At 43.8% G+C, this 13,117-nt stretch overlaps 1 protein-coding gene across 1 annotated transcript in view; it reads right to left on the reverse strand.

Annotated features, from left to right (window-relative positions):
- LOC308330427 (syntaxin-binding protein 5-like) overlaps positions 1–13,117 on the reverse strand; it is a gene marked incomplete at its 5' end in the record, with an annotated part of 196,581 nt that overhangs the window by 77,386 nt on the left and 106,078 nt on the right. The window contains one exon of the mRNA XM_080785278.1: positions 621–702. Within this exon, the coding sequence (XP_080641404.1) occupies positions 621–702 (82 nt within the window). The remainder of the gene's footprint in view (positions 1–620; positions 703–13,117) is intronic.

The raw sequence follows: 13,117 nt of genomic DNA on the forward strand, positions 1-13,117 counted from the left end.
TACACACCTTGCATTTTGCTAAGTGGGGGTTGAAATGGCTAATGGGATCGACAACATGAATACACCTCACAGAATGTCAAGGGTCTGCGTGCAGGGCTGCTATGCAAAGCAGTGCTATTAATGTCTCTTAGACTCTTTCGGGTGGAAACCATCTTTATTCATCCATCCAAACACTGTCACTGTTCAGGATTCAAATTCGCAAGATAAGATCTACAAGCTCAGACAGTTCAGGACCGTGATGTGAGCAGAGAGAGGTGCAGAGTTTGTCACACATAAAGTTACATGTTTAGCTATATATATATTGATATATTTAGCTATTGAAAAATAGCAGATCTACAAGTTCATAGTGCTGCACCGAGCTTGTAGATCTATTTTGCAAAAATCGTGAAAATGTGGTGCAAATCTTTGAATATATATTCCTTCAAAGCTAATTGAAAAAAGTTTTTTGGGGGTCCTTGAGATGAAAAACTTTGAGAACCACTTACCATATAGAAACATTTTGTTCAGGTCTAAATGGGTACTAAAAGTACAGTACTCAAGTGAACTTTGTTAAATCCATTTTTATTTTACAGATAAAGGAATTTACTCCCTATAAATAAATAGGCAAGCCTTCTTCTTACCTCATTGATGAGAAACTGTAGCTGAAGGACCGACGCGCCGCTCTCATGCTGACAGTGGCAGTCCACGCCGGGCCGTCCCAGTCTGATGACATCACAGAGTCAAGGAAGTACACACAGGAAGTGACCATGGCAACAAACCGGAGGCACAAACAACAAGGCACACTCATTCTTAAAGACGTACAGTAGACAAACACAATGCCTTGTTTTATGGCCATATAGACATGATGTTATACCACTATATATATAATGAGGTATTGTAGAAACAAGATTCTTGCTCTTCACTGGACTCTATAAATTTACTAATGCGCTAATTCAGACATTAGGAACACAATTATGCAGCAATTTCACTCAATGAGAATCACTTACTGTAAATGGACCATTATAAACCTACGAGCGCACGCACGCATGCACGCACTCTCGCACACACGCATGCACGCACGCATGCACGCACTCTCGCACACACGCACTCTCGCACGCACACTTCTGCTAGCTTCACAGCACAGAAATGAGCAGATCGACAAGCTCATAGTGCCGCGCTATGAGCTTGTATATCTGCTAATTTTCAACAGCTAAAGCATAACATAATGCTTAAAACACCAAAAGGGGTTCCCGCCCAGAATGGGTTAATATGGAGGCTGGGGTTCAGGAGGTTATTCAACAATGAAGTGTCTTGCAGCAGCAGTGGGTCTTTCAGAAAGTGACCCTGCATGGCAGTATTGCTTCAGAATAAAATCAAGTAGTGAAATTAGATTTGATAGCAATACTGCAAACATAATATGAACATGCAGAGAAAGGCATCTGGAGGACATGAACTCTCTATATACACACAGATCAGTTATGCACGGAAAATCATTCCACCTGACAGTAATGCACTTACAGGCTCAGCCAGCTCAATTACAATTTAGGCATTTAGCAGACACTGTAATGCAGAGCGACTTAAAATAAGCAAGGTAATCGCATGCATAGAATGCAGAGAGACGTGTAATGCTTCAGTAAAATATGGATATAGGTAAACCAACAACCCAGCTCTAAATCGTGCACTCTAAACAATATCAAGGAACGAGAGGAACATTTAAAGCTGCTATAAGCAATAATATGATAACATTTTAATGACCTTTTTATTTTTATTTATCTTTTGGCATTCAGACAGCCAGCAATAGGTAGAACGCTCTAAAAAATAATGTAGTCTCTGACAGTGACACATCTAGGAGCCGCAATCTGCATTCAAAGATTTTCCTAGACGCTTTGTCATTGGTCGATTTGCCTGTCTGCTTCCTGATTCGTTAGTCATTGCGACCGGGTTTTTTTTTCAACCAATGACAAAGCTTCTAGGAACATCTTTGAATGCAGATTGGCGGCCCCTAGGTGTGTCACAGAGACTACATTTTTGGGGGAGCGTTCTACCCATTGCTGGCTGTCTGAATACCCAAAAAAATAAATAATAATAAGGTCATTAAAATGTTTTATTATTATTGCTTATAGCAGCTTTAACTTGCAGTGCAGCATGAATATCTGTCAGATAGCACTCGGCCAAATTCCTTGTCCACGTGCTATTTGACAGATATATTCATGCTGCACTGCAAGTTAAATGTTGTGTGCATGCACGCACGCACGCACACTCACGTGCACACACACACACACACACACACACACACACACACACACACACACACACACACACACACACACACACACACACACACACACACACGCACGGCCACGACACACACAGGGTGTGCAAGTGTATAAGGGTCCTAATGGACTCAAAATGGTCCGTGACCTAAACCTTAAATGATGCATGAAAAGGATTGAAAAAAACACTTGTCAGGCTTGCCCATACATGTACACGTTTATTTTTTTATTAAGCTTTTATTTTTGAGCGAGTGCGTGCTTTAAAAGCAATGCACTAAAAACATGCTTTGATCCAAATGATTAGCTACGCATTCAAGTGCTATTCAGTATTATGTATATACTGAAGTATAGCACTTTGATTTAATGCAACCTGTTCTGCTTTCTACGAATCTGGGTTCAGAAAAATAAAACACAGCTTCTCCTATCCACTTAAAACGCCTCCCACGGACTGCAGTGGGTGAAGTATTCTACAAACAGGAGATAGCAGACAGCTCGTTCCTTTAAACAAATGTTATGAATTTAATAAACATGGATGATTTATGCTTTGTAGCACGCCGGCAGATTACAAAACATGTTATGATTGATGTGTTGTGAAATATTATTAATAACTATTAACTCCTGTACTTTTCGATAGGAAAATAAACAGTGCATTATGAATGAACCATTTAAGCCCTATATTTCAAATATCGTAGATCTATACAAGCTTAACCAACTTTATAATGACCAATTGCAGTATAATGGAGATTGTTTGAAAATAGGTGATACATCACCTATTTTCAACCAATCTCCATTATACGTTTTAGTCAAATGAAATCAACACTGCCAGCCAGAATATCAGAATGCATGGGATGTATTCCTATATACTGTGTATACGTCTAGGCGAGACAAGCGGAACTAAGTAGAGGAAAGAGATTCACAGGAAAACGTCCAACATGTTCCCGACAGATTAATGGACTCACATTCATTTTATGGCCCGCTCTATAACACATTGACCTTGGGGGGTAAGGCTACGACACCTGCTGCTGCATGCGGCTTAAAATACAGCCTGCGCAAAGCTATACTATTGATTTAGACTTTAAGGTGGTTTCCTTTATCCCACGGTAGAGAAAAAGAGTCAACTTCAGCCATATTTGAATTCTACAGAGTGTACACTGTAGTGTACACTACTGTACGATCTCACCAGATTGATGGTTATGGACTGCTGAAGACTGGACTGCGTGCACATACACACACACACACACACACACACGCTCGCGCACACGCACACATTTACATATACGGTAGGGAATTGTCAAATTGATTTTCCCTTCTGTCCGTTGCCATTTCTCAACTGCAGTCACTCTCCCTTTTTTTCCCACTCCAACAAACGCTCTATGCATTGGAGTCAGGTCTGAAATGAAGTGAGAGAGGCAGGCATGCAACAGCTCATCCGTCCTTATTTGGTCGCTTGGGAACCCCTCTCACACACTCTGTCCAGTCAATATATGAATGAGCACAGACATGGCTGGCCCCGTTTGATTCAGATCTGTCTGTCTGTCTGTCTGTCTGTCTGTCTGTCTGTCTGCCTGCCTGCCTGCCTGCCTGCCTGACTGCCTGACTCATGCCTGCCTCATGCCTGCCTGCCTGCCTGCCTGCCTGCCTGACTGCCTGACTCATGCCTGCCTCATGCCTGCCTGCCTGCCTGCCTGCCTGCCTGTCTCATGCCTGCCTGCCTGTCTCATGCCTGCCTGCCTGTCTCATGCCTGCCTGCCTGCCTCATGCCTGCAGGTTTACAAGGAAATGGCTGGTCACAAATGCCTTAAATACAGATGGAGTCAGAGGTGGCTGCTCGTAATCCAAACCGTCAGTCTTAAACACATGCTTGCGCTGGTGCGTGCGTGTCTTTGCTCAAAGACGCCCTACAGCTTCCTTTCTCACTTTGTGTCAGTCTGGTGAGGCGACGCCCACTGCAGCTGAGTGACAGCGGGCATCAGAGCAACATGATTGGCCGTTGCTCAGCACAGCTGCAGGCAATCAGTTGGTCGCGTGCGCAGATGTCTCCATACATGACAGGTGACATGGTGGTGTCTCCATATACATGTCAGGTGACACGGTGGTGTCTCCATACATGACAGGTGACACGGTGGTGTCTCCATACATGACAGGTGACACGGTGGTGTCTCCATATACATGACAGGTGACACGGTGGTGTCTCCATATACATGACAGGTGACACGGTGGTGTCTCCATACATGACAGGTGACACGGTGGTGTCTCCATACATGACAGGTGACACTGTGGTGTCTCCATAGATGACAGGTGACACGGTGGCGTCTCCATACATGACAGGTGACACGGTGGTGTCTCCATACATGACAGGTGACACGGTGGCGTCTCCATACATGACAGGTGACACGGTGGTGTCTCCATATACATGACAGGTGACACAGTGGTGTCTCCATACATGACAGGTGACACGGTGGCGTCTCCATACATGACAGGTGACACGGTGGTGTCTCCATATACATGACAGGTGACACAGTGGTGTCTCCATACATGACAGGTGACACGGTGGTGTCTCCATAGATGACAGGTGACACGGTGGTGTCTCCATAGATGACAGGTGACACGGTGGTGTCTCCATAGTTGACAGGTGACACGGTGGTGTCTCCATACATGACAGGTGACACGGTGGTGTCTCCATATACATGACAGGTGACACGGTGGTGTCTCCATATACATGACAGGTGACACGGTGGTGTCTCCATATACATGACAGGTGACACGGTGGTGTCTCCATATACATGACAGGTGACACGGACAACAGTTCCCGCCGCAGAGAAAATGGCCGGAGCTGGGATTGAACCCCAACCTCCCAGCCTCAGGGCGGACACTCTAACCACAAGGCCACTGAGCTGGTTTAGTACTGAGGCATATTCTTAAAAAAAATGGCTTCTATATATATAAATCCCAAAGGTTTTCTGAAAATGTCTATGTAAGTTTCTATGTCATCAGTGGTGCTCGAGCTTTTTCATGTCAAGGACCCCCAGAATTATCTGTATTTGACCGCTGACCCCAAACTGAAAATATATTGATCATGGGACACCCCATAGAAGCAAAGGTTTGAGTTCGCTCTGAAAGAATAATGTATTCAAAGATTTGTGCCACATTGTAGATCGGCGATTTTCAGCATGCAACCAAGTGTAAAATGATTTATACTGGATCTCTGGTCCACTAGTCCCTCCCTAACATTTTAGTGTAGTTTTTATCTGTTGGCGAAATTGTCAGTATATCTTACTTTTAGTCGTCATAGCTTAGTTTTTATTTAGTTTTCCTCGAGGAAATCAACACTTCTATCTATGGGCCCGGATCGGAGATAATCAGCAGACGGCATCCCTACAACGAGACACACCTGAGATAATGACATCTGCAGACGGCAGACACACCTGCGAGCAACTGTCACTTCTAATAAACTGTCACAGCGACTGACTGTCCCAATGCTGCATGTGGACGGGTATCCAATCTCAAAAGAGTGTGTGTGTGTGTGTGTGTGTGTGTGTGTGTGTGTGTGTGTGTGTGTGTGCGTGCGTGTGTGTCCATGCTGCATGTGGATGAGCATCCAATCTGAAGAGGCGTCACACCAAAACAAAGGATGAGGGATTTGGAGCTGCTCGCAACACGGTCGCAATCAGGTGTGTGTGTGTGTGTGTGTGCGCGTCTTTTGAATAAAAACATTTTCCAAAATGGGCGACGTGGGCTTGTAGATCGTCTATTTTCCGCTATATTCGATTGATTGATTGAATACTACTAGTCATAAATGTAAAGAGGACAGGGGCACAGTAACAATTTGTTTAGCCCGGGGAACTGTTTCCATTGTGGTCCTAAGTATTCAATTCATCAGCAAAGCGTATTAACACGTTAGTACATCATAGTCATCAGCAAAAACAAAATGTACCCACGGTACGGTAGGTGCAAAGGAGTAGAAGCAACAGTGACGGCAGTGAATTTCACCTCCTTTCGGTGGGAATTTAAATTGTGATATAATTCCCGATAAATGTTATTTTCTTTCTGGTCAGTTCAGTGATTCACATTTTTGTAACGTGCACAGTATTTGTTAAAAGTTAACGATGTTTTTATGTGGACTCGCCCACCAGTTCATTAAGTAAGCCTGGTTTGCCTGGTGGGTGGTGATGGCTGGTGATCCACATGAACTGAAGCCGCACCCACAGCTGGTGTTGTTATGATAAAGGGGAGGGGAGATTTTTTCATTGGCTATTTTCCCTTTTGTAAAATACAAAGGGAAGACAACATTGCACATATCAACCACAACATTGACCAAGGGTCTAATGAAGTGCTGTCACCTCATAAACACATGACATAACAACCACACCAAGGGGTCTAATGAAGTACTGTCACCTCATAAACACATGACATAACAACCACACCAAGGGGTCTAATGAAGTACTGTCACCTCATAAACACATGACATAACAACCACACCAAGGGGTCTAATGAAGTACTGTCACCTCATAAACACATGACATAACCACACCAAGGGCTCTAATGAAGTAATGTCACCTAATAAACACATGACGACATAACCACACCAAGGGGTCTAATGGAGTACTGTCACCTCATAAAATCACGGCACTCCATCTTTAATGGAAGATGTCCAGGCATAGGTGCATTCCACATTGTGGGGACAATGCCAACACACAACAATATATTGGACATAAAGCTCATTTATGTCATGTTTTGGGGGTGAATTCTTTTTTTTTTTTGCCAAATTTGAGTATTCCAATAATATGGCAATACAATTGAGGTATATTGTATTTGGTCTCCCTGGGCCTTGGACCTGACCTTTGACACTATGCTGTTAATTGTTTGACACAAATTTTGACCTGAAGCTGAACAAATTAAATTTCTCTCCAGAGCTATTAGCTCAGTTGGTGAAAAATATGTCAGCACGACCCTGGTTCGATTCCGGGGTAGAACAGGAGGAAAGGCACATATAGTGTAGCTTGAAGTGGTCACAGAAACAATAGGGAACGTCTGTGTTTCAGTTGATGAGAAGCAGAGAGCAGAGGACAGTGAGGTGACCCGCACATTTAATTGCACTAGCCGCATGGTTGCTAACTAATTGCTCTGTGCCTTAATTACCTGGGTAAATACACACACGGGGGGGACACGCAGGGGAAATGCCAGCTTTCTAATGACTGATGACCACTCCATGGAACATCACTCTCAAGCTGGACAGAGGACATGGTGCTAGCATACCCGCTATATGCAATAGCCGCTGTGCAATACCCGCTATGCAATACCCGCGGTGCAATACCCGCTATGCAATACCCATTGTACCCGTGTCAGAGTACCCGTTCCACCCATCTGTCTGTGTCCCTTTTATGCCCATATAGGAAGATTCCTGTATCTGTCTCTCTGTGTCCCATTAGTCCTATTATATGGAGTTCTGTTTTGGTACCAAACAGTTTGGTACCAAACAGAACTCAAACAGATATCCTACTTCCTAATGGAAGTTATAGATTATAAACAACTAACTAATTATGCAAGACAAGTGACAAACTGCATACTATGCAGCATAATAGTAGCCATGTGAGTCATGTCAATGTCAATCATGTCATGTTGCAAAAATGTTCATTACAGAGCATGCATGAAATGAAAAATATAAATTAGTTAGAGTTAGAGTTACAATTAACAAAAAAATATGTATATTTAACTTAGTTTTTTATTTTAAATCACCTATGGTCCTCGTCATGGGAAAGTTTGGGGTCCTCACATTTTCAGACAGTAGCATATCTTTGAAGGTATGCTGCTTAATCACATGCAGTACAACTCAAGTGAATGTATTTCACTACTGCGCATTCTTGAGAATATGTTGTACTCTTGCGGACTCATTATGTTGTTCCGTAGTACTCGCACGTACGTGCATGACTCATGAGGCCTATATTTATTTGTATACCTTATTATTTATGGCCTTACTGTATGAGTCAACCAACTGGCACTTAAACTCTCGATGCATGAGCCCACGCACCTCCTCAGCATTATAATGAAAGGCTAAGCATATACGTTGTTGAGACCGCTAGCTGCAAACCTGCACCAGTGAGTCAGTGGGGAGAAGAACACAAAAAAAACAGCATCCACTCCGCTCAGGCCTCGATGCGACTTGTAATTAATTTGTGTGGCGCTAATTGAATCAGGTGGAGTGACTCAACAAGGATTAACGTGACAGCCCATACACACGACGCGCCGCGAGGAGAAAAACGCTGTCAGGGAGGAGGAGCACGTACACGCGGATGCTGCAACCGCACGTTCATTAATCATCTGAAATGCACAGAATATCAATACGAAGCAACTGAAAAACATGATATTTAAATGGTAGTGGATGGAGAGAGATGAAACGGCAACCAGTGGGTGCGAAAAGGGGCACAACCAGGGGCGGGACTTGACAAAGGGTGAATTGACCTTTTAACCAATAATATTTAAAGAAAAGTTCTGTTAACTGGTTAATGTGTGTGCCGTCATGTTAAAAGTGTAATTGTGTTTCCCCAGACAGCGCTGGTTGGCAGGTATATCAATACACCTTTAGACAGACATGTTTGTGCCAGCATGGATGATTACATTCATTTATTGATCGCCTCTTGTCTTGATCGTTTTGCTTGATAAGCCCACAGCGTATTGATACTAGGGTACTAGGTAATAGGCTTGTTATCGGATTTCCCGGGGTATCGTTTATCGATCTCCATCCCTAATCACAGCGCCTGTTGTCGGCCGTTAAAAACCTCGTTTTCACCAGAAACGACATTAATTGCGTCGATTTGGAGATATGGGCAATTTACAGCAGCACGTAGAGTGCAAGTGGATGCGTGCGAGAGAGAGAGATAAGCTAGAAAGGAGATAGATGGCAGAGAGAGGTCAGGCTGGGCGTACCCACAATGCACAGTGAAGAAAACACTCAAGAGAGATGAGCCCCCTCCCTCCCCACACCCACACACACACACACACACACACACACACACACACACACACACACACAGTATATGATTGTAGCACACAGAGGTTAATTCTGTTTCCTATATGATTATTAGCCAAAGAACAATACTGTTATTCATCAACATTTGTATTCAGCTTGTACTGTAGCATCATCTCAGCAATATTAAACCTGTGCGGTTTGTAATAAAGTGTGATTGAGTTGCATCGAGGAGAAGCTCCTCTAAACGGCAAAGAAAAACCAAAAAAAACAACCACAATAAAGCAGTGAAGCACGGTGTGAATCTACTCCATCAACACCAGCCAACCATACTACAGGCTTCCTTTTACTGGCTGTGGTAACATCACATCACATACAGTGAGGGACATAAAATTACAGGGCAATTTCTGTAAAGTGAAATGGTTGCACTTGACTGGGAACCCTGACTGATTGACTGGCTGTGTGTGTGTGTGTGTGTGTGTGTGTGTTTGTGCGGGGGGGGGGGTTGTGGCTGACTAGAGGGGCTTGAGACCTTTTGCCTTCCCTAAAAAAAAAGAAAAAATTCTTATGACCTTTTTTTTTGTCCACATAAGAGAATGTGGGGGGCCAATAAGGGCTTATGTGTGTGTGTGTGTGTGTGTGTGTGTGTGTGGGGCCATTCAAGACGAACATTTGTAAGTAATGATAATTCCACAATTATACTTTTTAATGTGATGCCTGGCTGCCATCAGTCAGTTTTAGTTTCAGACTAATGAGAATGTATTGCTTATTTTACTGTCCAATGACATGAAATGGCACAAGAGATGGACCCTCACAAGAACACCATGCCCAAAAATTGGCACGTGCCGCACGACACACCAACACGTGCCCTTTTCTGGGGTTTGAGCACCCCATGTCCCCTCAGTGTCCTGTGCACGGCCCTGGTGCGTGTGCGTGACTTATGTCTATATCACTTTTCGGTTTCCACCCCGGTGGCTCTCCTTTGTTTTGTCAGGGCAGGTTGTTCACGGTTGGCGGACTGCAGTTGACTGGTGACTGTGATTTGACTGCCCTCTGTCAGCTTGGTTTTGTGTTCATCAGTGTGCGTGGAGGCCTGTGCTTGCAGGGCTGTCTGTCTATGCGTGTGGCATACCATGCCTCATGTAAAACCATGTAGTTGTGCTCACGCTGATATACATGCATGCATCATTCTGTAAAACTATGTAGTTGTGCTCACACTGATATACATGCATGCATCATTCTGTAAAAGTAAAACCATGTAGTTGTGCTCACACTGATATCATGTATATACAGTACATGCATGCATCTGCATGCTCAGTGTACTTATATGTGTTCCTGGCTGCATCTTCTCTACACAGTCTGTCTTTTTATCTTCTTGGTTAACTTTATCCAGTGAGCTTTAAAATGTGCATTACATTCCCCCTATTCACGCGCACGCACGCTCGCACGCAATCACACGACGATGATGGAGGAAACCGTGCAAGGCACGACCTGCTTCATCCTGAGCAATTACAGCGTCTTGGAATGGGTCAATGCGCTTAATCGGACATTATCACGTGTAGTGGCTGGATGCCGATAGACGGAGAACAATCAGACGGACCCAGAGAAGAAGAACTCAGATAGGGGCAACTTTTTCATGTCAAGGACCCCCAAATTGACATGTATTAGCCCGCGGACCCCCCATTTGAAAAATATATGCCAGGGACCCCCCGCCCCATAAGAGAAGAATATGCTATGGCTCTAGCAGTGATTCTCAACCAGTATAATTTCAAGGACCCCCAGTTTGACATGCCTTAGTCTACGGACCCTCATTTACTGGCATTTCTATCTCTGGAACCCGGGACCCCCAATATATATTGTAAAATAAATGTTGATTTAACTCTGAGAGTGTACAAATGGAACACTCTCAGAGTTGTACGTGTGTCTGTGCATGTGTGAGAGAAAAAGAACAGTCTTGCCCACACATACCTTTTAGCTTAAGCCAAAGTGGGTGTTTGTGCGTATACATGTGCGTGCATCCAGCGATGCAAAGGTTTAAATCTGAACGCACTTTTGTTTTGGTGTGCGTGCGTACGTACGTGCGTGCGTGAACTCGTTGGTATATAAATACGGAGGTGTGATGTCTCAGCTTCTTCCTAATGCAACGCTCATTAACGACATTAGCACCAGCTGCGTTTGTGGCTGTCTGCCTCTGGCAGGCTTTACCCATGCAGCACAAACTGCCAAACTGAACATGTGAAAACCATTTAGCCAGTAGAACTCATCTCTGATGTTAACTTAGCATAGGATGCATCAGAGGGTATACAACGATAGGCTGTACTGCAGTGGTTCATCAGAGGGTATACAACGATAGGCTGTACTGCAGTGGTTCTCAACCCTTTCACGGTGCAACAACCCCAACATCATTCAGTTTTTGAACTTCAAACACCAGTGTTTTGTCGACTTACGGGTATCTTAGGTAGAGTTAGTGTCGAAGACACTGAACCCCTAATTGCTCCTGATGTGCTGGTTGGTGCCTTGCATGGTTTCCGCCACCATCGGTGTATGAATATAATGCACAATCTATGTAAAGTAATGTAATGCGCCTTGGATAAAGACGCTATAAATGCCCCATTTATATAGCGCGTCCGTATATAGGCGTAGACTAATGCACGTCAAACTGGGGGGTCCTTGAAATTAAACTACATCATAATGTGAACACAAGAATATAGGACTTGAAGATGTCCTTTTGCCATAAGCTGCACTGCCTGATTCGTAGTTAGTCGCGTGCATGTGTCACACACAGGCACGCAAATAATAACACGTGCCTATAATCCGTCACGGCGTCACGTAAGGGTGGCGCCATTTCCATGGCGCCACCCTTAGGCGATTCTCTCGCTCGATTCGCTTGATAAACTGAGGTTACTGAAGTAACCCAGAGTTGAGAGCACCAAGCTCTGTTTGGGGGAGTGGCTGTACTAGCATAAGAGACGCCATCAAAGGCAATTTCCTTTTCCATTTTCTTACAGAGCAAACATGGCCTTCCATTTCAGAGCATCCTGACCCTATCATTACGCCAAACAGACGGACATTTTTTTTTACAGCAGAAGGACAATTAAAAAACACAGAAAACCTTGTTTCCAATCATGGACTCCTTTCTCTATCGCATATATAGCAAAGATCCGCTCCGCTCCGTTGCTTTGACATTGAGGAGAGAAAGCAGAAGAATCACAGCTGGTTGCAAATTGGAGGCTCATTCCAACGGAAACTAAGTGCATTTAAGAAGGCTGCGGTTGAAAAGCGTTGACATTTGAAATGAGTGGAGTCGGAGCCGCAACTCACTGGCTCACAATCAGATCACTGCGCTTTTGTCTTTAACCCATTCAGGAACGGGAACCCCTTTTGGTGTTTTAAACATTAGGCTATGTTATACTTTAGCTATTGAAAAATAGCAGATCTACAAGCTCGTAGCACGGCACCGAGTGACGCTCTACGAGCTTGTAGACCTGCTATTTTTTTGAAAAGTCGTGAAAATGTGGCGCAAACCTTTGAATATATATTCTTTCAGAGCGAACGTTTTTTTAAGTCAAATCTTTGCTTCTGGAAGGTCCCTGAAGCAACATATTTTCAGATTGGGGTCGGCGGCCAATTACATATACTTTTGGGGGTCCTTGACATGAAAATGTTTGAGAACCACTGACATAGAAACATGGGGTTTTTCAGAAAACTGTCAGGATTTAGAAGACATTTTGTAGAATCGTCCTCAGGTCTAAATGGGTTAAGTGACTCTCTGTGCTGCAACTCCATTATGTATGTCTGTCTGTCTTTCTTTACTTTCAGAGTAGAAGTAGAAAAAACTTGTAATACCTAAAAGTATATAGCTTGAAAGTTGCTTGAAAGTATTCTGTATTTAAGTCCGTCA

This window comes from Protomyctophum bolini (assembly GCF_963924005.1).
Source record: "Protomyctophum bolini genome assembly, chromosome: 16".
Taxonomy (NCBI): Eukaryota; Metazoa; Chordata; class Actinopteri; order Myctophiformes; family Myctophidae; genus Protomyctophum; species Protomyctophum bolini.